At 38.0% G+C, this 25,584-nt stretch overlaps 2 protein-coding genes across 2 annotated transcripts; one reads left to right on the top strand and one right to left on the bottom strand.

The window, feature by feature from the left end:
* The first annotated feature begins 564 nt into the window (after window positions 1-564).
* Window positions 565-4,868, top strand: LOC112193550 (cytokinin riboside 5'-monophosphate phosphoribohydrolase LOG7). The gene is made up of 7 exons (XM_024333735.2): window positions 565-672; window positions 1,747-1,844; window positions 2,551-2,581; window positions 2,792-2,891; window positions 3,094-3,164; window positions 3,838-3,981; window positions 4,432-4,868. The coding sequence occupies exons 1-7, from the start codon at window positions 565-567 to the stop codon at window positions 4,525-4,527; spliced, it is 648 nt and encodes a 215-aa protein (XP_024189503.1). The 3' UTR covers window positions 4,528-4,868.
* Window positions 4,869-22,747: 17,879 nt separating this feature from the next.
* LOC112194279 (zinc finger MYM-type protein 1-like) lies at window positions 22,748-25,296 on the bottom strand. Its single transcript, XM_040516996.1, has 3 exons — window positions 24,520-25,296; window positions 24,290-24,448; window positions 22,748-24,076 (listed from the first exon to the last, which is right to left on the bottom strand). Exons 1-3 carry the CDS (start codon window positions 25,294-25,296, stop codon window positions 22,748-22,750), a joined length of 2,265 nt encoding a protein of 754 aa, XP_040372930.1.
* Between the last annotated feature and the right edge of the window lie 288 nt (window positions 25,297-25,584).

Genomic DNA, 25,584 nt, shown 5'->3' with positions numbered 1-25,584 from the left:
GAAACTCTACAAAGAAGAGGATACGACATAAGCCGACCTTGATTTACCAAACATCGAAGAAGATGTTGGCACAGTACACCATCAAGGATGGTGAATGGTGCAGAGGTGCTAATAACCTCCCAACCCTAGCAGAGCGCTGCTAGGCATTTTATCAACTTTTTGTCTCTTATGAAAGAAGCTACCTTATTTTGTTAAAAAAAAAAAACTATCAATAATAAGTTAAAGATATATCAAGACTCTAAAAAAAATATATATCGAAAATATTATCTATTTTTTCTCTCTCAAAAAAACAACTTTCTAAATTCTATTATAATATTCCTTCATAAAGAAATCATATTTTCAACCTTCCAAATAGAAGATATAGCGAGTTATATAGCCTATAGCCTCTCTCCTACATATAATATATAAAAAGAAAAATGTCAATTTACTTGGCAAAGGCGTTATTGATATATAAACAAATACCCACTTTGTTTTCATTCTCAACCATCCCCTCCACCTTTCCTCAAGCAGATCATTATTCTCTAAGATCACAGAGAGAGAAGGAAAGAGAGAGAGAAGAGAGAGATGGAAGAGACAAACTCGAGATTCAATAGGATTTGTGTTTTCTGTGGTAGCAGTTCAGGCAAGAAAGCTAGCTACCAAGAAGCTGCTGTTGAACTCGGCAAGGAGCTGGTAATTGCCATGTCTATTTCTCATCTAAGTTTCTTTCATTCATTCATTCAGTCAGTCTCTCATTTTATTTCCTTCTCCCTCTATTTTTCTTTCTTCTATAAATTCACCCTCATCCCCATCCCTTCTGGGTTCCTTTCCTAACATTTCATCAACAAAAACCAATCTAGACTTTCTGCATCTAAATGGGTCATGGGTGTAATCATCATTAGAAATCTATTTCCTTGAAACAGTGGGAGGCCTATACAGAATATCCATATGGGTTTGCTAGCCTTTGTGGGTGCATTTTGTTCATCGATCAGTTATATAATGGGTAGAATTTGCCAACTCTTATCATGAGAAAAAGAAAAATTCTTATTCTTCAAAATGATGTCTTTTGGTCTGGATTCTCCATATTTTGTGTTCCACCTCATTTTATTGAACTTTTTTTTCCATCGTTTTGTTAAATTTTCATAACTCCTTTCTGGGTTTTGCTCTGAAATTATTTTCTCATTGTCAAGACTGCTGGGTGTGAGTGGTTGTTGCGTGTTGTAACCAAACAAGCTCTCAACGTGGGCTTATGATTGTTGGAGACCTTAGGCTTCAAATTAGGGTTTAGTGTGGCATGAGAGAGAAGGGTGAAAGAGTTGAGGTGCTAGCTGTAACAGGGCTGTCAGTTGAGCAGCCTTCTTGCATGATCTTAGTTTTTGATTTTTAAACCCCCCTTAATTTATTTTTATTTAATAATAATCACAGGCTCCAGCTGCTTCTTAATTCTCAACTGGGGGAACCAAACGTGCTCTCTCGAAATCATGAGTCCTTTAAGCGTGTTCAGTTTTCTTAGCCTTCCATTCCATCCCACCCATGATTTTTGTTTATGGGGTTCCATGAAATATTATGACCATAACTTCACTCAACAGCCTCTTGACCTATGCTATCTGCTACTAGACTAAGGTTTTTCGTTCATTAATATTATTATTTACCATGTTCTCTCTACCCAGCTCGTTCAATCAATCATGTTTATTTATTTTCTTTTGTGATGGATGAATTGGGTTTCTGACACGTGTGCATGGGTTTGGCTTTCGATGTGCCTTGAAGGTGGAGAGAAGGATTAATTTGGTGTATGGTGGTGGAAGCGTGGGATTGATGGGTCTTGTTTCTCAGGCAGTTCATGATGGCGGGCGCCATGTCCTAGGGTTTGTATTTTCATCTCTCTCTCTCTGACGCACTAATTTTAATGTTTCATCATTATTATTCATTGGACAAACAAAATGAAATGTTTTACATTGAAATCGGAAAGCATTATTTGTTACTTCAGAACCATACCATGCAGATTAACCCCAGATATCTATTATAAGGTGGGTTCTCAAAGGCAGACAACATATATAGGATCAAATGCTGTCCCAGATGATCTTATAATAGAATTTCTGCATTCCTTTTTTATTGAGCCAAAAGATTCATATTTTTATGGCAAATTATTGTGTCTTCTAGATATTGTGAACATGGTACTAAAAACAGTTGAGTTGAGCACTTTATCCGGTCTAAACAGTTGAATCTTAAATGTGTTTAGATTAGGGGGTTGTCTCTTGAAAAGCTCTGATCAGTTTGGATAAAGTTAAAACCCCTTTACAATTCATTCCTACCTGAAGTTTCAGTTAGATAGAGACTGTAGAAAGTTAAATGGTAAAAGTATGGGGACGGACCTTTAGAAAGTGGTAGTTCCATGTTAAAACTGGAAAAGTAAAAGCCTGGCTGCCTTGTAATGAAAGAATTTGTGGTCTTTGTATGCCAACAATTTAACATGTCCATGGTCCTTTGCTACTTTGAAGGGGTGTCCAAACTTTTTTGTCATTATGTGTAGAATTTAACTAACAAATGCTCATTGTGTATTTATTTTTGCAGAGTTATTCCAAGGACCCTAATGCCCAGAGAGGTAATATTCAAAAACCTGTGTTTTAAATTAGTTCTTATTTTCTGAAAATGGGTTTTCTGGGGACAGGATCATGTGTGATTACCGAACATTTATTGTGAATTTGTGATTGATTCCTTTTTTTTAGCTTACTGTGTTCACTTTGAGTGACATCTGCTGACATAAATTTAAATTGACATAATAAATAATGTAAGCATTGCTTAAATATTGCAGATAACTGGTGAGACTGTTGGAGAAGTGAGAACTGTATCAGGTATGCACCAAAGGAAAGCAGAGATGGCTCGTCAAGCCGATGCTTTCATTGCTCTCCCGGGTATGCTTTTCATCTTTCATACATTGAAATAACACTATAATAGGATGATATAGATCATTGTCCACTCTTGTGACTGTGGGACTGTACATGTTGATGCAAATGGATGCTAAATCTTGTACAGATGAGCATTTGATAGTCATCCGCACGCATGATTTTAGATACATATTCTCTATAGAGATTAACTTGGAATTAATATCACCAGGCGGTTATGGCACCCTAGAAGAATTGCTTGAAGTCATTACCTGGGCTCAGCTTGGAATCCACCGCAAACCTGTAAGAAATCTACGTTTTACTTTACGGTTCTTGAATGTCATAAATAATTCTATAAATCATTCGAACCTCTCTGATGAAGCAAACACTCACATGATGCCATGTACTTATGTTTGTTCAAATGTAGTTGTGATGTCTCCAAAGCCCTTCTAATCCCTGATTATTAATCAATCAAATATCAAATTAACAATATTTTATCGTGTCCCTTGTCTCCATGAATAGAACTTTATTATATGTGGCTACCATAAATATATAAGTTCATCATGTTTCTCAAGTACACGACTCTCATTCCATGATATTTTGGTTTTGGAGTCAATGTTATTGAGTGGTATGGGTGTAATGAAAAATTTAAGTATCATATATAGAATAGAATAGAATCAATGCATGTGGGACTTAATTCTATTTCACATGGAAAGATAGCATAAGATTTGCCATTTGATTTTGAGTTGGGTCATAGTCGTGCTATATGATTAGGTGGTTTGATTATTGGGAGGATCTCCGTTTGAATGGGAGAAAGGTTCTTGTGAGTTTAAAATAAGAGGTTGTTGGTCAAAGAAAAGAGTTTTTGGTCTTGTGACAGTGAGAACACACATAATTAACAGCATCCATAAAATATATGATACTAATCAGATGGAGGATTTGGATATTATACTTAAGTTGGTATTATTTTTTGTAGGTGGGGCTTTTGAATGTGGACGGCTACTACAATTCCTTGTTGAGTTTCATCGATAAGGCCGTCGATGAAGGCTTTATTTCTCCTACTGCACGTCATATCATCGTGTCTGCTCCAACCGCCAAGCAATTGGTTAGACAACTAGAGGTAATTAATACATCAATTTCATCATGCATCATCGAGTGGGATCATCACCATGATAAATATTTGACGCTCCTGACTGATGTCTCGGGTATAAGGATATATTTCTCTTGATTGGTAGAGCTGCAATCTCTTGGTCTCGTTGATGAGTTACTGTTAACTGGGTATCATTAACGGACTATCCTGGTCTTGACCTAGCTCGAAGATATTCCCAAACCTTGTCTGGTCCGGTCTAACAACCATGCCAGGCCCCGTCCACAATATGACAGCAAGGCCTAAAAAGATTATGAAGTGAAAATTGACAGAACAAGTTTAGCTTATTTTGATCTTCATGCAGTTGTAGTCGTATGGCAGAATTAGGAAAGTAGAAACACAAGCATAGATCGATACAGTTCTTATTTCATCACACCAGCTTCATCTATGATGTTAATTTTCCTTTTGTTTTTTTGGGTCCAGGAATATATTCCAGAGTATGATGAATTAACGTCCAAGTTGGTGTGGGAAGAGGTGGACAGGATAAATTACGTGTCTGAGTCGGGGGTCGCCACGTGAAAGGGGTGCAGGAATCATGCATGTCCCCCTTTTTGTGTTATGAAGTGCAGTGTATACATCATCAGGAGTGGAACTTTGGGTCTTTTTGTAGCCGAGCCGGAGAAGGCTGTACACTTCCTCCCAAAAGTTTCTAATATATATTAATGTCTGAACGAAAACAGAAGAAAAGAGTAGGATTAAGAAAATTATTTTTATCGTCCATGGCTTTCCCCTTCTGTAAAAGTTTTACAGTAAAACTATGAAGGAATCAATTCAAGTTTCTTCTTTCTACATGTTTCATACTCCATTTGAATTTTATGTAACAATGGCTTGCACAGTTTATACAAATTTGTCAAAAAGAAATTATGAGAGTACTGAAGATGTAAAGGAATACAAAAGTACTTGCAATTTTTTTTCTTCTTTTGTAGATGAGGTGAAACTCATGATATGGGGGGATTGGAGTCGTCAAATTTGTTCAATGATTTGGTATATATTACTTAACATATTATATATATATATATATATATATATATATATCGTATCAAATAAAGTGTTCATTAGAATTTGAACAAATATACAATATCTGTTGTAGGAAAATATGATTAGAGAGAATTGTGAGAGAAATTGTGTGTGTTCTATTATTGTTAATAGGAGCCCTTTATATAGGGATTTACAAAGTACATAATCTTGTCATACAAGGAAATAGAATCTAAATATAATTAGGAAATCTAGAACCTTCTCTCCTATTACAACTCTAGAACTAAACCCTAGTTTGAAGAGGCACACACAATGTCGATATCCTTCAACTCTCCACCTTGTGCCGCTCAAACTTGGTGATGACGCTTTGATCGTTGCCTCATTAAAAACCTTGTCAGGTAACAAAAATCCAGTGGGACAAAAATAACTCTGGTCGAAGGACAAAAAGAGCACAACACGTCCTTCACTTTTCGAGATTGATCATGTAGTCATCATTCCTCCCCCTGATGTTGACATCTCTCCCTGATTGCTACAATCATGGGAGTTCGGATAATTTTCTCAATCCGAGGCTCTTCACATGTTTCTCGAATGTGGATTTAGGTAACGACTTAGTGAATAAATCTGCTACATTATCCTCTGATCGGATTTGATTCACTTCAATCTTTAGAAGTGATTAATGTTGTTGCTGATTGTAAAAGAATTTAGGCGATATATGCTTGGTGTTGTTGCCCTTGATGAAACCTAATTACATTTGCTCAATTCATAAATGCATGTAGGTTTATCTGTGGTAGACTTCAAACCACAAGTTCCTCGAATATGTCTAATTACAAACCTTAGCCATATGCATTCACGCACAGCTTTATGTAGAGTAATAGTCTTCGCATGATTCGAGGAAGTAGCAACAAGGGTCTGTTTTATAGACGTCCGAGATATCGCGGTGCTTCTCATGGTAAAAACATAACCCATTTGGGAGTGACCTTTGTGAGGGTCAGAGAGATACCCGGCATCAGCAAACATCACCATCGTTTTGGTGTAAGGGAGGAGGATGACGCCGGCCACCCTTGGCGGTGGCAGCTTTGCCTGTCATGGCGTCTTGGATGACGCCTCTTGGGCTAATGAGATCCGTTCTCATTCTTCCGTCATTCTTCTCTCTGCAGGGATAGAACAAGCCCATATCTATCGTACATTTTAAGTAACGAAAGATTGTCTTTATACCAGTCCAATGGTGTTGCGTTGACGCAGGGCTATATCTAGCCAACAAGTTCATAACAAATGAGGTGTCCGGTCTTGTATTGTGTCAAGTACAATAATGCGCCTATTGCACTTATGTAAGACACTTCTGCCAATTAACACGTCTTCGTCATCATCCCTGGGATGAAACGTATCCCTCTTAGGGTCAAGACTACGGACGACCATGGGAGTGCATCTTTGACTTTATCAAAATGCAAACCATTTATTGACACGGTATACAAGTTCTAAATCTAAACAAAACCGTGTTCTCCCCAGGTCCTTCATCTCAAACTCGGATTTCAGGTGTTCGGCGGTTTCCCTTAACTCTCAAATGTTCCAATTATGTTTATCAACATGAACCGTGACAATTGCAAATCCAGAACTTGTCATGAAAACGTAGGGGCATAGTTCATCACATCCCTTCCCAATCAAGTAGTCACTTTAGTAAGCGTTTCACCCTTATTGCAAACGCTCTCCGTGGTCAAGAGCCACTTGATTTGGGTAAATAAAGTACACAAGACCCTTCATTATATTCTGTATCTAGATCCCCATAGAGATACGTAGTGACCACATTTGTAAGCTGCATGTTCAGTTATTCAGAAACTACCAAACTGACAAGGTAGTGGAGTGTAATGACATCCATTACGAGAGAATATGTCTTCTCGTAGTCGATTGTAGTGCGTTTTGTGAGAAGCCTTGCGCCATAAGGCGAGATTATCATCTCTTTTTTTCATCACTCTATCTAACGAAGACCTATTAATGTCAACAGGTTTTATGTTAGGAGGTGTTAGCATCTCAGGCCCGAAATCCTTCCTCTTCGTTAGTGAATCCAATTCAACCTGGATCGCATATTTCCATTTAGGCCAATTTTCTCTACGTTGACATTCTTCAACGGAGTAAGGTTCAATGCCATTGGTCTCAATAATTCCACGTCTTCATGTACACTAGTGTAATTCATAGAGATCTCAATATTCTCCAGAATTGGTTCTAACATTGAGGCGTCCCTCAATGATGTCTCGTGGACATAACCACAATCTAGAATATTCTCATGAGACGGATTTTGAGTATCAATGATCAATGGATCAAGTTGTGCCAAAATCGCTCTCTTCCGAGGGCGAGAATTCATCGAACCTATGGGTCTCCTACGCTCTCTAGCAGAACCCATGGCCTATGACGCCATTATGCCACATTTGTGGCGTCACCATACCACCATCCATGGTAGTGGGGTGCCGTACCCATCTCCTCTAGGTGACACCATGTCCTCTTATGGGGACATCAATCCTGGCAGACTTGTTTGCAGCAGGTATATGTGATCTCGTTACTTTTAGGGGATCAAGATGAGACATAGTGGGGACAGATCACGACAATTCCTGTCATTCCTGTTGAACATTGACGTTCTAATCTCCCCCTAACGACTGGAAGATTATCTCATCAAAGTGACAATTCGCAAATTCAGCGAAAAAGAAATTGCCTGTCAAGGGTTCTACATAGCGGACTTGTGGTTGGAGACGTATGTCCAACACAAATATATATATATATATATATATATATGCATTTGTTGCAATGACTCATGTTAATGCGCTGTGGCGGCGCAATTGGCACATAAACCGCACACTCAAATATGCATAAGTACGAGATATTAGACTCGAACCTAGTCACTAGCTGTAACGCAAATAAAAGTTGAGTGACTGCTATGAGTCGTAGACGAATTAGCATAGCTGTATGCGATATTTCATAACCCAAGCGGAAATATTAGTGCGCATTACCAAAGTCCGGGCTACCATCGTAGTTTTTTAATGGTGGCTTTTCCGCAAGACCAATGGGGTGTGTACATGGGAATATGATACTTGATATCAATACCCAATTATATGGAATAGTCATCGAAATTTTTTGATGTAAACTCTCTAGCATTATAAGTCAAATTGACTGAATGAGATGATCTGGGTAGTGAGCCCGTAGCCATATGTTCTGGGCTAGGAGTTCATCATAAGCAGCATTACGAGTGGATGATAGCGCGACACATGACCAGCGTGTCCACACATTAACCAACACCATAAAACATCTAAGCAGTCCGCAAGTTGGTTGAATCGATCCACAAAATCTCCTTGGATTCTATGTAAGAATGGAATTATTTCTTTAGTGTCCTTTGCATAGGATGATCTTGATCGTAAAAAAACATACTTTACAGAACGAAAGATTGGCCTTAAAATCAACCAATGAAGGTTTTGGTTGAGCCATGATGTCACAATTTACTTTGAGAAGTAGAGAGAGGAGCCAAGTCTCCTTACATGGCGTCAAAGCCATGATTTTGCCCCAAGGGGATCACGGCGCCGGCGTTGGCCGGCTGGTGGTGCATGGCGGTGGCACCCCCAGGCGCGGCGGCGGTGCAATGCTCTCTTTGAATCGACTTTTGATTCTCACTTCTCTTCGTTCTGAAGAAGAGATGTCCCTGTGAAGTCTTTAGTATCACGGATCATCGTATCATGACCTGGGTGTCTCAAACGGTCGTGCCAAAGTCTATATGTGTCAGAATCCCATAAGTCATCTCTCATGACATGGTTGGATTCAATGACTCAAATAGTGGTTGCATACAACCCACTACAACCCACTAGAGCGACACATAAGTTTCTCTAATACTCCGTTTATGTTCGTAGTCATTAGAGGTGATGCAAAGGAACTCTTGTCCATTCTCACAATGTGTTTCCACATGAAAACCATTAACTTTTATATCTTTCAAATAAAGTTCAAATTAAGGTATGTCCAAGACATTAAGTAAAAGAATCAACACTTTATTAATAGTCAATGATTACATCAAAGTTTCTTAACCAAAGTCTACTCTAAAATAAAAATCAAACTTAGACAAATCGTAGTCACTCTATCCATTTGGTGACTCCAATCAAATATGACCAGGGAAGTAGAGAGAGATGTCGGTGGAGCAAGGCTCTCTTAAGTACCACTAATCTCAATCACTTTCCTATACATCATACTTCATTGGATGCGCCACTTGAGAAAGAGTTAATACAAAATTGTCATTTATTGATTAAGGCATAATTGCTATTACATAATTCTTGGAAAAATAAAATAAAAGACTATTCGAAATAAAAATCTAAGGCATTTTGTCTTTATTGCCAAATTTAAAGTCTTTTTGAACTCGATGTCTTGATCACCATTGATCAAGTACTCCATAAAACATAATGTAGAGGATGCTCTCTTGATTGAGGCGTATTGACGCAATATAAATGGTCCCTAGGATCATTGGCGTTGGAATAGTGTTACCATGGCCAAAAGTGGCGCCATGGTGTCCAACCCCCAACCCTCAACGTCATGACTCCTTTGGTCATGTATTTGCCAACTATGGCGATTACCTTCATGAGCATGTTGATCATATCATCCATGGGGACTTCTTCTAGCCATTGAACGGTGCTCATGGTAGCCATCCTTGAGGCCTACCATATTTTCCATTCACAAAGTTCATGACTGTGCCTTTCAACACATGCCATAGCTCCAATTAGCTTATGGAAATTTGTGATCCGTCTTGCGTTACATGAGTCCATAATAAATCAGAGGACCTCATAGCATAGACAGGGAATGTATTGAGGGTTTTCTCAATCAATTGTTCTTCTATGATAGTTTTTCACAGGCATGCATCAATGTTTGATGCGGAGAGCTTCCGAACAATATTCCATAACTTTGTCAAAGTTAGAGAAGCAGAGATAATTCCATCATGCTTCTAAGTTTGGAAAATTGTGAATGTTGTTAAAACATTCACGAAGTGCTACCCAAAGGTTTCTATCGCTATCCTCATTCATGTACTCAAACTGGAGTGCCATCTCCATGTGGCGCTTTAGCAGGGTAAGTGCCCTGGAATTATCTATCTCAGTTTGTGAATCTTGAGCGGTTCCTTTAGAACATGGCTCTTGGATTGTAGCCAATAAATATCCCGTGCCCGTAGAATCCAATGGAATAAAATCGAGCTCGTTCAAGTTTCATATCCAAAAAGGAGAAACAAGAACGGATTAGTTTCGGAGTCAATGCTTCCACGAAAACTAATATTAAGATTTCCGAGCCTTAATGCTACCAAGAAATTGATTTCCAAGAAATTTGGATTAGACCGAAATAATGATGTTTAATATGGTCAAAAATAGATGCTTGCGGACGCTCTTAGTCCGAAGATTATGAACACTCATAGTCCATTGATTATGAATGCTCTTAGTTTGTTTAGCGTGAATCCCCACAATTCCGCTTATTAAATAATCGAACTCATGTTCGTATATTGCAAATCCTGCAGCAAATAAAGAAATTTAAAAGACAAGAAAGCAGGAACTTTAATCACAAAAACTTACTTGATGATTCAGGGCTTGAGAACACGCGCGTGTTGATGCAGGCATGTTAGGGCAGCAGTAGCAACAAGGGGCAACAAGTGGTAGCAACAGCAATCGGTGGTAGCAATCTGTGTCGGATGCACGGGGCAGCAGGGGCAGCAGAAACGTAGGGCTGCAGGTGCGTTGCAGGGACGCTGCTACTGGGTGAGCAAGGGCTGGGGGCTGTTTGGCTGTAAGGCTGCGGGGTTGCTGGGCAGGCTGGTGAGCGGGTTGCGGGGGACAGACGCTAGCGTGGGCTAGCTGTGTGAGGTGGTTGCGGAGGCAGCGGGTGAGTGTATGGCTACGGGGGAAGCAGATGCGGGGTGCGCACGCGGGGAGCAGCAAGAACAGGGGCGTGTGGGAGCTGCGGGGGCAGAGAGTGCAGGGGCAGCAAGCACGAGGTTGCAAGGCTAGGGCTTGCGGCAGATTTTGTGAGAAGAGTTTTAGGGTTTTGATTTTTAAGGCTAGGGTTAGGGCTCGTGCTGATAACGTGTTGTAGGAAAATATGATTCGAGAGAAATTGTGTGTGTTCTATTATTGATAATAGGAGCCCTTTATATAGAGATTGACAAAGTACATAATCTTGTCATACAAGGAAATAGAATCCAAATATAATTAGGAAATCTAGAACCTTCTCTCCTATTACAACTCTAGAACTAAACCCTAGTTTGAAGAGGCACACACAATGTCGATATCCTTCAACACCAAGTAAATATATACCATATAATGCTACTTAAAGATGTACAAAAGCTATGTGATCACATGGAAAGTGCACTAAGAATTGGTTGCATTGGTTCAAAGAGCAGTGTTTGGTAGGAGAGGAGCAAGTAACCAAGTGATTCAATTTTGGAAAATAGAAGTATTTATGAATAGCACCAAGTCCGACTTAGAGCTAACGTCTGTAATAGAGATGTCATTCTCTTTTCAATTTCATGTAATACAATTCAATGGTCGAGTTAATTCTTTGGCCTCTGAAATTACAGAATGTATATGTATTTCTCGACTAATGCAACTGATCAATATGACAATAACTTTAGGAATTAGTCTTAGGAGTGCAGGCCTATTCGCATCCTAATATAGGATTGCAGTATAACTTGAATCCTATTCGAAACTACAGATCAATCTCATTAAGTCTAATGATGTTATGCTTTACTCAATTAACCAAATCATTCAAAATAAACTCATCACACATAACACAAGATCTGTTGACGTAGTAAAACCCTCCAAAGAGGTAAACAATTGCTGGCACTATACTGGTGAACAATCCACTAGATGAATAGGAAAGTACATAAAGATCTTACACAACTCATCTACTAGAACTAATCTAGTGGGCAGCGGTGTCTTATCATCTTTGCTACTTTCAGATCAGTGAACTTGTTCTCCTTTGTCAATCTTGAGATGGCACAACTCTCACCTTGATTGTCAATCACCTCAAGGCACAAATCATGTATGAACTACCAACACACATGAATCATAAAACTAGAAAACTTTTTTGACAAAAAAAGTTTGGGATTTGATAATCCTTCAAAAGCTAAACAAGGAACAGCTTATGAAAGATTCTCACATGAAACTTTAGCTCAATCTTTCTGAAGATAAAGGCAGAAAACTCTTTATAAACATATCAAATATATGTTTTCTGTTCTAGTGTCCAAACCCTAACAATGTGAAAAACACATATATAAGATATGAATGAACTAGGGTCTCCTAGGGTTTCTAATACCTAAAGGCTTTTCAAAAGAGGTTTTTATCCATGGATTAAAATCAGACGTTTGAAAGGAAAAGTCCAAAAACTAATTTAAGAAAGTTTGAATGCTTTGGATAAAACCTTCCAAAAATTCGCATATCAGTACATTAGGATTGAAAAGATTTTTGCATCCTACAATATGATTTAAAGAAAAGTTCAGTCCTAACCACTTGACAAGCATGCACATGTATGCAAGACATACCTAATTGATGAGAGTTGTGCCTGAAGCTTGAAGCATTCCATTCTTCTAAGGATCCAAGAGTAGAAAGTTATTACATGAAAACATGACTCTGTTGGCGTGAGTCACTCTCCATAATTGTAGGAATTGTACTATAATTAGGATTGTATAGTTAAGGGGAGAATATCACGGTGTAATTAGTTTCCTATTAGGAATGGGTATACTTTATATATGTACTCCATCTTTGGAGAAGATCAATACATAAGAAATTCCCAAACTTTCTCTTTGTCTTTGTTCTGTTTGACTTGGTATCAGAGCAGAGATCCGTTTGGACTCTGTTCGTTTGTTTCCACTGCAGATTTGTCTTTGTTCTCTTTAAGAGTTTGTCCTTTGTCTTCATCCTCTGTTCCTTTTGCCCTAAAACCCTAAAGTTTGCAATACCTTGCCGTCAGCCTCTCCTTCCTTAGCCTTGTCAAATTTTGTGGTTTGTGTTGCTGCTTGAAGAAGAAGAATGGCAGATTTGTCCCATAGTTCATTGTTCAACATTCAGGTGACTTGCAACTATTGTAAGACCGTTGGCCACTATAAGATTCAATGCCCCAAGTTCCTAAGACTCAACTCCAATAACTCTGGTTGGAAAAGAAGTAACAATGGTTAGAAAAACAAGGTGGCAATCCAACTAGTGCAGGAGCAAGAACCTGATTTCTATGATGTGGAGGGTCAAGATCAAACTAAGGGTAGTGTTTCCCTAACTCAGGAGAATCGAGGTAAAATTGGTGTCACTTTAAATGTTTATGGCTTTACTGGTAGTAATACATGGATAATTGATTCTGGTGCGTCTGATCATATGACCTATGATAAGTCTTTCTTCGTCACGTTGTCCTCCCCATCCATAACACATGTCTCTAATGCCAATGGTGAGTCATTTCTGGTCTTAGAAATTGGGTCAGTCCAGGTTACATATACAAAGAGAAAGTTTGAGAATTTCTTATGTATTGATCTTCTCCAAAGATGGAGTACATATACAAAGTATACACATTTCTAATAGGAAACTAATTACACCGTGATATTCTCCCCTTAACAACATGATATCCTCCTTAACTATATAATCCTAATTATAGTACAATTCCTACAATTATGGAGAGTGACTCACGCCAACATTCCCCCTCAAGTTGGAGCATACAGATCACGGATGCCCAACTTGTCAAGTGAGTCACAAAACGCCTTGCTAGAAACTGCCTTTGTAAGAATGTCCGCCAACTGCTCCTCAGTAGGTACTAAAGGAAAAGAGATGATTTGTTGATCCTGCTTCTCTTTGATGAAGTTTCTATCAACCTCCACATGTTTTGTGCGATCATGTTGGACAGGATTATGAGAAATTTCAACTGCAGCTTTGTTATCACAGAATAAGGGCATGGCTTTCTTCTGCTTGAACCCAAAATCCCTCAACAAGTGCCTTAACCACAATATCTCACAAACTGCACGAGCCATTCTCTATATTCTGCTTCAGCACTAGAACGAGCCACCACCTTCTGTTTCTTACTCTTCCAAGTAACTAAATTCCCACCTAAAAACGTAAAGTATCCGGAAGTGGACCGTCGATCAGTTATATAACCTGCCCAGCCTGCATCTGTATATCCCAAAACATCCAAATGTCTATGCTTAGAAAACACCAACCCCCTTCCAGGAGTAAACTTCAAGTACCTTAAGATCCGAACTATAGCTTCCATATGAGCCTTACTAGGATTATGCATGAATTGACTCACAACACTAACTGCATAAGCTAAGTCTGGTCTAGTGTGTGACAAATAAATTAATCTTCCAACTAACCTCTGATATCTTGCCTTATTTGTGGGTACTTGATCTGGATACTCAGCTAACCGATGGTTTTGCTCAATCGAGCATACCCGTTTCTGCTAATAAGTCAAGGACATACTTTCTCTGGTTCAACATAATACAATCTTTTCCTCTAGCAACTTCAATTCCCAAGAAATATTTCAAACTCCCCAAGTCTTTCATTTCAAATTCTGCTGACAATGCACTCTGCAACTTCTTAATCTCCTCAAGATCATTACCTGTCACCACCATGTCATCCACATAAATAATTAAAGCTGTAACTTTACCCTTCTGATGCTTAAGGAATAGGGTATGATTTGAATTGCTCTGCCTGTACCCAATCCTCCTCATGAATGTCGTGAATTGACCAAACCAAGCTCTTGGAGATTGTTTGAGGCCATATAGGGACTTCCTTAAACGACACACCACCTTGACTCCAATGGAAGTACCATATCGCGAAGGCAAGTCCATGTATACTTCTTCATTCAAATCACCATGCAAGAATCAAATTGTTGCAGAGGCCAATCAAGATTAGCAGCTAGAGACATAAGTACCCGGATTTTATTGATCTTTGCTACTGGTGCAAAAGTTTCATCATAGTCCACACCATACTTCTGGGTATAACCCTTCGCTACTAGCCTTGCCTTGTATCTGTCCACCGACCCATCTGAATTGTGCTTCACTGTATACACCCATCGGCACCCAACTGTTTTCTTTCTAGGAGGTAGTGATACTAACTCCCACGTTTGATTTTTTTTCAAGTGCATCCATCTCTACAGCCATTGCTTTTGCCCACTTCTCATCCTTCATTGCATCCTGCACTTTACTAGGAAGTGACACATAAGATAATTGATTAACAAAGGCTACATATGGTTTAGACAACCTATGAGTAGACACATAATTAGCTACAGGATATTTGGTCTTAGCACACATACTTGGTTCATATTTCTTGGCAGGTTGGCCACAGTTGGACCGTTCTGGTAAGACTAGTGTTGGAACATGTGTAGAATCAGTTAAAGGAGTAACACTATCAGACAAAGGTGGGTTATGGGATAAAGGCAAACTACTACGTACCTCAGATGAAGATTGAACAAGGGAGACCACTGATGGAGAGGGAGAGACTGACTGATTAGGAGCTTCTTCTTGTAGGGTAGACGATTCGGCAATTATCTTTTCTGTTTCAGAATTCACAATGCTCTGTTCAGCAGTTGCATGGTGAAGAGTAGACGATTTAGTAATTGCCTTTTCTGTTTCGGAACTTGTAATGCTCTGTTCGGCAGTTGCATGGCGAAGGCTAGATGATTCAGCAATTTCCTTTTCCGTTTCGAAACTCACAACACTCTGTTCGACAATTACCTTTTCTATTTCTATAGGTGTGCCGTTGGTTTCTGGGGCATTGGACACTTCCTCTTCACTAATCGATCAATCATTTGAGATAAATCGATCGATCATTGGCCCTGTTTGGCATTGTCCTTCATAAAAACACCCTGCTCCCCCTGACTATGAATTGTAGAAGGTGGAAAATAACATGTATCCTCACTGAATGTCACATCCATGGTGACATAAAATCGTTGAGAGGGAGGATGATAACACTTGTATCCTTTCTGCTGAGTCCCATACCCGACAAAGACACACTTGAGAGCTCTTGCATCTAACTTAGAACGTTGGTTCTTATAGAGATGGACATAGGCTACACAACTAAAGACACGAGCAGGAAGGACATTAAGAGATGGGATAGAGACATAACTATACAATACCTCGAATGGAATACGACCTTGAAGAGAGGAAGATAGGAGACGATTAATAAGATGGGAGGCACACAACACTGCCACTCCCCAAAGGTATTTAGGCATATTGGCACTAAGGAGAAGGGCGCGACCAATGTCTAACAAATGAAGATTCTTCCGCTCAGAGACCCCATTCTGTTCTGGTGTTTGTGGGCAAGTGGTTTGGTGAACAATTCCATGAGATTAGAAGTAATCACGAAATGAATGATTAACAAACTCCCCACCCCCCCCCCCCCAATTATCAGACCTAAAGACCTTAATACGAGCATCATATTAGGTGCGAACAAGATTATGGAAGGCTGTAAAGGCAGAGAAAACTGCATCTTTTGACTTAAGCAAAACAACCCAAGTTAATCTAGTGAAGTCATCAATGAATAAAACAAAATAATGCATTCCTGAAAGAGTTGAATTTTTGGAAGGTCCCCATAAATCGGAATGAATTAATTCAAAAGGAATTGTACTAGACTGAAAGCTAGAAGGATAACTAGACCTCTGACTCTTGGCTAAAGAACAGGTTTCGCAATTTAGACTAGAATCACTTATTCCTAAAAAAAGGGAAGGCATGGACTTCTTCATGACACCAAAAGGTGGGTGGCCCAAACGGCAGTGCCACAACCATAATTCATTCATCCGATCAGAAGTCAATGTCAGGGCAACAGGACCTTGTGGACTTGATGGTGCTTGTGTTGGTCCTCCGTACATGCAATCCAAGTGAAACAGTCTCTCCCTCAAATCTCCCTTGCCAATTATCACCCGAGTACACAGATCCTGAAAGATAACATACATAGGATAAAAGGTGACAGAGCATTTGTTTTGTGTGTTTAATTGAGACACAGACAAAAGATGATGAGATAAAGAGGGTACATAGAGGACATTATAAAGAGTAATGGACGGTGTAACCTAGACTGACCCAATTCCTAAGACCGAAAAGGATTCACCATTGGCATTAGAGACATGTGTTATGGATGGGGAGGACAACGTAACGAAGAAAGACTTATCATAGTTCATATGATCAGACGCACCAGAATCAATTATCCATGTATTACTACCAGTAAAGCCAGAAACATTTAAAGCGACACCAATTTTACCTCGATTCTCCTGAGTTAGGGAAACACTACCCTTAGTTTGATCTTGACCCTCCACATTATACAAATCAGGTTCTTGCTCCTGCACTAGTTGATTGCCGCCTTGCTTTTCTGACCATTGTTACTTATTTTCCAACCAGAGTTATTGGAGTTGAGTCTTAGCAACTTGAGGCATTGACTCTTGTAGTGGCCAACAGTCTTACAATTGTAGGAATTGTACTATAATTAGGATTGTATAGTTAAGGAGGATATTATGTAATTAAGGGGAGAATATCATGGTGTAATTAGTTTTCTATTAGGAATGTGTATACTTTGTATATGTACTCCATCTTTGGAGAAGATCAATACATAAGAAATTCCTAAACTTTCTCTTTGTCTTTGTTCTGTTTGACTGACTCTTGGTTGTTGTGCTTAGGAAATGTCAATCAATTAAACATTGCACTAACAGCCTCTCTACAACGATTTGATCAAGGGCGTGTAGACATCTTAAAGGATGATTAATGATTTGATGATGAACATCGATCTGCATAAAAATAACCAAATAGCAATTTTGCTTTGTAGTTGCATGTAGACATCTACAATCCATCAGAGAAATCTAAAATGACAAAGACGATAATCAAATGATTTCTAATTTAGTTAATTTTGCGCAAAAATTATTTGTGATGAAAGACTTAAAAAGTGAAAGGTTGGATCATTGAGCTACAGAGTCCACAAAAACAGACATCCTTCATCCTCCCTTCGTGTACGTTCCAATTCTAGTGTGTGAGTGTGTGTATGTCTTTTTTCTGGAATTATAACAGTACAAGTTCCAGGTTATATCTGTCTCAACTTGAGAATCTCAAGTACGTACTAATTAAAATGTAATAAAAAAGAATAAACAAAAAAAGTTTTGAGTTATGACACTAGAACATCCACTTCTCAAATTATATATGGAGGAGTCTCCAAGATTAAGGAACCAATTACAAGGCTCTTAGTTATTTTGTAAATATATAATGTGTTTCATGCATAGCATATTTAGACTTGTTAAAAAGCAGCTAAGCAGCACAACAACTGAGTTGACAGATGACCCTTGACCGGTCCAAACAATGTTTGATTTCATTTTACAACAGCAAGAGGCATATGTTAATTAATTAGTCTTATACTCCTTGTATTGTTAGCTCTCTAATCTCTACTATTAATTGTTAGCTAGTCTTATAAAAGGGGTTGTCATCTAATTGGAAGGCAGTTTGTTACTTGGTTTCTCAAGGCCAGGTGGTGTTAGCATGTGAGGCACATGAAGAATATTAATCTGCAACTGCATTTTGATTAGATTATTTATACAGATCCAATGCAATCCGAACTAAGATCCTAATCTTTAAAGGTCAACCAAAATATAGTCAAACAATCTAAGGCTCCTAGCTTGATCCTTTTTTGTTGGTAGAAGAACGTCAAAATAAAGCAAAATGAATTTTTCCAACAATGGATAGACTCGGCTCTCTGCTGTAAGTCATTAGATCAGCTGCTATCATTCCTTGATCAACTAATCTAATCATAAATAACTCAAATACCTGGTCCTAGTATCTATCTTTTGATGTAACATAGATAGCTCGTATCCTAGCTCTTTGGTGTCTTTTAATAAAATCTTAGGAAGAATGCCAAACATGCTGCCCTTTTTTTTATGAACATGAATGACAAGATAATGATTAGCTATCACAAAATGGGTTAAGCTTTGTTAAAGAGAGGAAGTTGAAATTGGTTAGATTTAGTTAATGAGATAAGAATCACGTGAACTTTGAACACAATGATCTCTAGTTGTAATGGCTTAAATTTTCAGATTGAACATAGTGGGGTGGGTTCAGTTTGATTATGTTCGATCTTTGGTCGAAACTGAGAACCGAATCGAACTTGGACTTTAGTTCGGTTTTGCGTTTTTTAAAAGTTGAAACTGAAAACCGAACTGACTGATTCGATTCGGTCGAGTTCGATTTTGTTTGTTTGTTGGTAAAACAGATTTTTACCACTTCTACTTCTACCTCTTTAGTATTTTAACTCGGGATGTTTTTTGTTTCTTCAAACCTATAATAATAATTCATAACAATGAGTTTACAAGTTCACTAATGCATGCTTTATACTTCAATAGACAATAATCTATACTCCATACTTCATAGTCCATATCCATAGTTCATAACTCAAACTTCAAAACTTCAAAATAAAGAATTTAGTCCAAAATTTATAGTCCATCAACAATACAGTCCATCAACGTATGAAATGGTCAAAAAGTATAGAGTCTAAAATTAGTCCATCAAGTCTTTAACACTAACCTCACAAATTAAAAATGTTTAAGTTCACTAAAAGATTAAACATCACAAAGACAATGAACAAACATCAACATATGAAGGAGGGCATGAACTCAAGCTAGGAAAGATGAAGTCTTTTACTTTGGGGGTAACATACCACCCTGACTACTCCCCACTGCAGCTCCACATGGCATCTTAAGCAATTCTACATTGGCATAAGAGAATAATAATAAAAAGAAAAACATTAGAAAAGAAATACATACAATCATATATAAGATAAAAATTAGAACTTCATTAACCCAAAAAACATTAAATAAGAAAATAGAACAATTACCTCTTTCTGCTTCTTCACACAACTCCATCTCCTCAATGATAGGTACATGTTCTAAATACACATTTTCATTCCTAAGCCAATTTTGGCTACATATCAAGGCCTCCACCATTTTAGGACTTAGGGAGCTACGATATAGATCAATAATCCTCCCAGTACTTGTGCTAAAGAAAGATTCTGAAGTTATGGTTGACACCGGAACAGCTAGAATCTCCTTTGCAATGCGAGCCAATGTGGGATATTTACAAACTCTATTCACCCTCCACCAATTCAACAAGTCAAAGTCTTCACCATCACCTTCAATTGAATCTCTAAGATATCTATCCACATCATTATTGATGATCTCGGTTTTATTTGCTTTCTCCTTTGCTCCTTCTCTTTCAACCTCTTTTCTAACTCCATACAACCTTTACTTGAAGAAGACACCCCCTCACTTGATGCTTGAGTACCACTAACCTCACTAACACCACTTCCCCTTCCCTCTTCTTCATACACCTTGTAAAGGTCATACAAGAGATCTTTCACACTCTTTGTGTTAGCTTCCACCTTTTCATCGATCCATCTCCCATCAATAATCTCAAAATAATCAACCACTTTTTCAAGCTTATGACGTGGATCGAGAACAATACCAATGAACAAATAGGGATTCAACTTTTCAAAGCTTGTTAAACTTGTCTTGCATGGGTGATGCAATCTCCAACAAGCACGGGTTAGATTGTTCTTGCAAAACACCATAAATATGAAGTAAATCATCAAAGGTGTTATGAATAGTAGGAGAAGTAGAACAACACACCGTTAAAGTGACTTCATAAAATGGTTTCAAGAAATACGCAAACTGCTCCCCATACTCCCAATCAACACTTGTCAGTGGCCCTTCTTTTGGCTTTTCATTCATGTCACCTTGGAGCCATGCCCAAAAATTACCGACATCATCTTCTGTCATTCTATCAAAGGCTTTTTGTAGTTTCAAAGCCCGTTCCAACATCAAGAATGTGGAATTCCACCTAGTAGGGACATCCAAAATCACAATCCCTTTGCACTCTAGTTTCACACTTTCAACACACCCTTTGAAAAAATCAAGTCTTTGTGGGAAGGATCTAACATACCTCACTGAATTCCGAATGGCCTTAATGGTCATCCTCATTACATTCAACCAAGGTTCTAAAAAACGCTAGGCGCTAGTCTGGCGGAGACCCGGGGACTAGCGCCTAGGGGATTAGACGGGAGCCTAGGCGGTTTTTTATTTTTTAAATTTTTAATTATTTTTATGACATAGAGTTATATATAATTAAAAATATTTAACGTCCAAAAATTATTTAAAATTAATCAAAATAATTAAAATAGAGAAAAGGGTATTTAGGAATTTAACAATCAGATAAGTACCAATCATCCCACATTCAGAACCTCCCATCTCCAGTTAGACTTAAGCCAAAAACGCAAAGATCATCGTCTCAACTAGCTTAACTATTTCACTATCTCTGTGGAAAGCTCAGTTCGTTATAGTGCACTCTTTCAATTTCAATCTCAACACCTTCGCTCTAAACCCAAAACCCCATATCACAATTAATGAAAAACCCAATCCATATTCTGTTTCTCTCATCATAAAGTTTCAATCTTTGCAGTGCTCTTTGAAATTTCAAACACCCAGAAACAAACTCAAAACAAAATTCGTTATTTCTCTGTTTCTGTGTTACCCAATTCACTAGATTTCAATTGTTCTATGTGGGTGTTTCTGGAAATCAAGCTTGAAATCCAAATATGGCTGACGTAGAGCAAATCATTCAGATTCATGATACATCATCGCTAACCTCAATCACTCAATGTTCTCGTTCTCCTCCTTCGAAGACATCCCAAACTCTGCGCCGACAAGCCGCCGCATCCCGTCACAGCCACCAAGAAAGCCTCCATAATCTTCAACCGCATCTGAGTTGGTAACTCACTCCTCCGTGCCTGGACCCTCCTTTACGATGCAACTCGAGTCGTCGTATATCAAGAAAAGCCTAGCGCCCAGCGCCCAAATCTAAACACCCAGCCGCCTAGACTCCGCCCAGACCGCCTAGGCAGCCACCGAGGAGCCAAACCCCTACCACTCTCGCCTAGCCTATAATCGGAACGGTGACTCGACGCCCAGTGCCTTAGAACATTGCATTTAACCCATCATTCACAATCAAGTTTAAAATATGGGCTACACACCTCACATGCAAATTCTTCCCTCCATGCAAAAGTGCATTAGGGACCCGCCAATCATCTATCCTCTTCTTCAACTCCCTCAATGCAACACCATTTGACGAAGCATTAGCAACTGTAATGGTGGGAATCTTCTCTATACCTCACTTCAACAAACAATCATCTAGAAGCTTAGCTATAGATTCTCCCCTATGATTTGCGATCACACAAGAATTAAGAATTCTCTTATGCAACACGCAAGTGTCATCAATAAAATGTATAGTAAGAACCATGTAATTAATGTTTTGAATACAAGTCCATGTATCGGTTGTAAGACACAACCTATATCTACTAAATTGATCCATCAATTTTTTCTTTTCTCCCAAATAAAGCTTAAGCACATCCTTTGCTATTGTCTTACAAGAAGAAATTCTCCAATAAGGAAGAGCTCTACCCATAAAACGCCTAAACCCAGGGCCGGTCCTGAGATTCTAACGGCGTGAAGCGAAGAATTAAAATGTGGCCTCCTCTATATATATATATATATATATATATATATATATATATATATATATATATATTGTGCCAAATAACGTTATAAAATCATGTATTTTGAATAAAAGTAAATATGAAATCAATAACAATACAAAAGTATATGAATATTTATTCCTTGCATAAAATTCTAAATTACAAAACTAGTTAAACATTTTTTTTTTATGGCTGGAACCCAGTGGGAGGCTAGGCCATCACGCCTTTAAATTTACAAAGCATCACTTAAACCTTGCTCTTCTCGCATTTTTAGCTGCGAAAGTACAAATAATGTTGTTATAATCAAGTTTATCTCCCATATTTTTTTCAATAGATAGCATAGATAAATCATTCAATCTTTCTTGTGACATGGTTGACCGAAGATAAGATTTGATCAATTTCAACTTTGAGAAACTTCTTTCTGCAGAAGCAACTGTGACTAGTATAGTCAACAAAATTCTATAAGCAATCCAGGCATTTGGGTAACAACTCTCCATCTCTTTTAAATAATTCAACACTTCAATTGCCCTTTTTGCCTCCTCTGGTAAAGTGTCTTTTAGATGTTTCAATTCTGAATATAGTTCTTCCCCATTAATGTTAGAGATCCCGCCATGTGTCAAAGAAGTTTCAAGATTAGCACAATACTTCTTCAAGCTATCATTATCTGAACACTTCAACTTCTCTACGTTGAATAAGAACCCAAAAAGTTCTTCATATTTTTGAAACTGTTCAAACCGAGTTCTAAGTGAAGAAAGAGCTTGATCAACTATATATGTGAAGCAATTAACTCGGAATGATTCTTCAGCTGATTGTGTCACTTCTTTACTAGCACTCTCATCAAATTGTCTCCTTCTCCGAATGACTCGCTTTTCACGAAATACAGCTTCAATCTCCATTTCATTCGCGATCTTCTTAGCGTCAATCATGGCCTCCTCAAACCCAATTTCTCTAAAATTCTCAAGAGAAGAAATAAGTTTCTTTAGTTCTGTGATGGCAAAATCAATATGCATGTCTTCAGTTTGAAGAATTTTGCTAACAGTATTGATGGCAGATGATATTGCTAATGACTCAGTATTGCTAACCATGCCAAGCAAGAATTCAAAGTTCTCCATTTCAAATATTGCTAATGACTCAGCTTCACTCTTTGTCTTCGGATCTTCACTAACTTTTGCCAAGTGAATTAAAGCATCTCTTATTTTACGAGCTTGAAATCTTATGGGTTTAACACTTTCAACATGATTCTCCCAACGTGTCTGTGACAATGGCTTAATTGTAAGACCATCCACAAAATCTTTGAAAACTTGCCATTGCTTTGTAGATGATGAAAACAATGAATATATCCTTTGAATCAGTCCAAAAAAAGACATAGCTTTGGGACAACAATTTGCCATATCACAAAGTGCAAGATTGAGACTATGACAACCACATGGAGTGTAGAATGCCTTAGGATTTACTTCAAGAAGCCTCTTTTGAACACCTTTGTGTTTTCCTTTCATATTAGCTCCATTGTCATATCCTTGTCCTCTTATATCATCAATATCAAGTTGAAGAGTGCTCAATGCATTTGTAATCTCAGTAAAAAGCCCAAGACCTGACGTATCATCTACTTTCAAGAATTCTAGCCAGAACTCTTCTACCATTATAGGCTTTGAAGAAACATCCACACACCGTACTACAAGAGACATTTGCTCTTCATGACTTACATCGGGAGTGCAATCCACAATAATGGAAAAGTATTTTGCTTCTTTGATATTTGTAACAATTGATTGTTTTATCTCACTTGCTAACATTTGTATCATTTCATTTTGAATTCTATGACTGAGATAATGGTAGTGTGTCTGATGACTTTGAATGCGTCGAACATGCTCTTGCATTATTAGATCAAATTCAGCAAGCATCTCAATCATTTGCAAAAAAATTCCATTATTCTCCACATAAAGCTTCTCACTATCTCCACGAAATGCCAAATTATTTTTGCAAGTCTTTTGACAACAGCAATTATCCTGAGTAATACTTGTCTCCAATGCTCTTTATCTTTCGCAATCTGTTCTTGCCAGCTTTTATCAATTGTCTGATTCTTTTGTAGTCTCTTTTTCAATTCAATCCATCTACTCATACAATAATCATGCACATTACTTGTTTCATGATCCTTAAGCCTCCGACCAAGGTTCTTCCAATCTTTGTATCCTACACCAGCTATGTTGCCCAAATTAATTTTCTGCTCGTCCTTCTTAAACAACTTGCAACAAAAGCAAAATATTCTATCTAGAGACTCTGAATACACTAGCCAATTCCGATCTTGCTTCTGGCCATTTGGTAAATATCGAAAGAAATTTTCTGAAGAAAAATGTCTGCCTCTACTATCTTTGGGAAAATTGTAATCATCGTCTCTTTGAGGACCTCTTTCAACCAAAAAGTCTCTGATATTATAGTCAATCTTATCCCAATTACCTGGGTCATCAACAATCAAAGGAAAGTTAATTTGCTCATTGAAATCTTCATTTTGGACATCTTGATCCATACTATCATTATCTTCCTCATCCATGAGTTGATCTTCATTCTCAATGTCAATCATATGCTCTCTTTCTTCTTCACCATGATTATCATGAGCATTCATGGGTTCATCATGTTGTTCATTATTATACTCATCTTCCTGATCATTCACCACATTTTGAACTGATGTTTCTTCCTTTTTGTTTCCCCCAAAATACTTATCATGAGTTAATGCTTCTTGTCGTTCCTTTTCTTTTCTCTTCTGAGCTCCAGACTTGTGTTTTCTAATGGGAGACATCTTAACAATAAAGAATCGATCTTGTTTAATGTGAGAAATTTTCTATGCATACACAATCAATATATAGGGTTTAATTTAGGTTAGTTTTCCATAAGGAGAAGGAAAAGGAATAGTTATTCATATGGAAGAAGGAATGGAAAAGTTTATATGGAAAAGGAAAAGGCAAAAAAAAAAAAAAAAAAAAGAAGGGTGTTGGGCCACGGGTCCAAGAAAAATTACTTTCCCATAATTGATTGAAAAAGAAAAAAAGACAAAAAGGAAAAGAAAAAAAAACTGAAAGGAAAGTGG

The sequence above is a fragment of the Rosa chinensis genome, chromosome 3, assembly GCF_002994745.2.
Source record: "Rosa chinensis cultivar Old Blush chromosome 3, RchiOBHm-V2, whole genome shotgun sequence".
NCBI lineage: Eukaryota > Viridiplantae > Streptophyta > Magnoliopsida > Rosales > Rosaceae > Rosa > Rosa chinensis.
The sequence above is the reverse complement of the archived record's forward strand: the minus strand, read 5'-3'. Positions and strand labels throughout refer to the sequence as shown.

Bases quoted from the DNA above. Each gene is read 5' to 3' on its own strand.
- LOC112193550 (XM_024333735.2), top strand. From the start codon at position 565: ATGGAAGAGACAAACTCGAGATTCAATAGGATTTGTGTTTTCTGTGGT. The intron at 2,582-2,791 runs GTAATATTCAAA...TAAATATTGCAG, and splicing joins GGACCCTAATGCCCAGAGAG to ATAACTGGTGAGACTGTTGG. The intron at 2,892-3,093 runs GTATGCTTTTCA...TAATATCACCAG, and splicing joins TGCTTTCATTGCTCTCCCGG to GCGGTTATGGCACCCTAGAA.
- LOC112194279 (XM_040516996.1), bottom strand. From the start codon at position 25,296: ATGTCTCCCATTAGAAAACACAAGTCTGGAGCTCAGAAGAGAAAAGAA. The intron at 24,449-24,519 runs GTATTACTCAGG...GGAGATAGTGAG, and splicing joins ATAAAGAGCATTGGAGACAA to AAGCTTTATGTGGAGAATAA. The intron at 24,077-24,289 runs GCAAGTGAGATA...CTTTTTACTGAG, and splicing joins ATGAAATGATACAAATGTTA to ATTACAAATGCATTGAGCAC.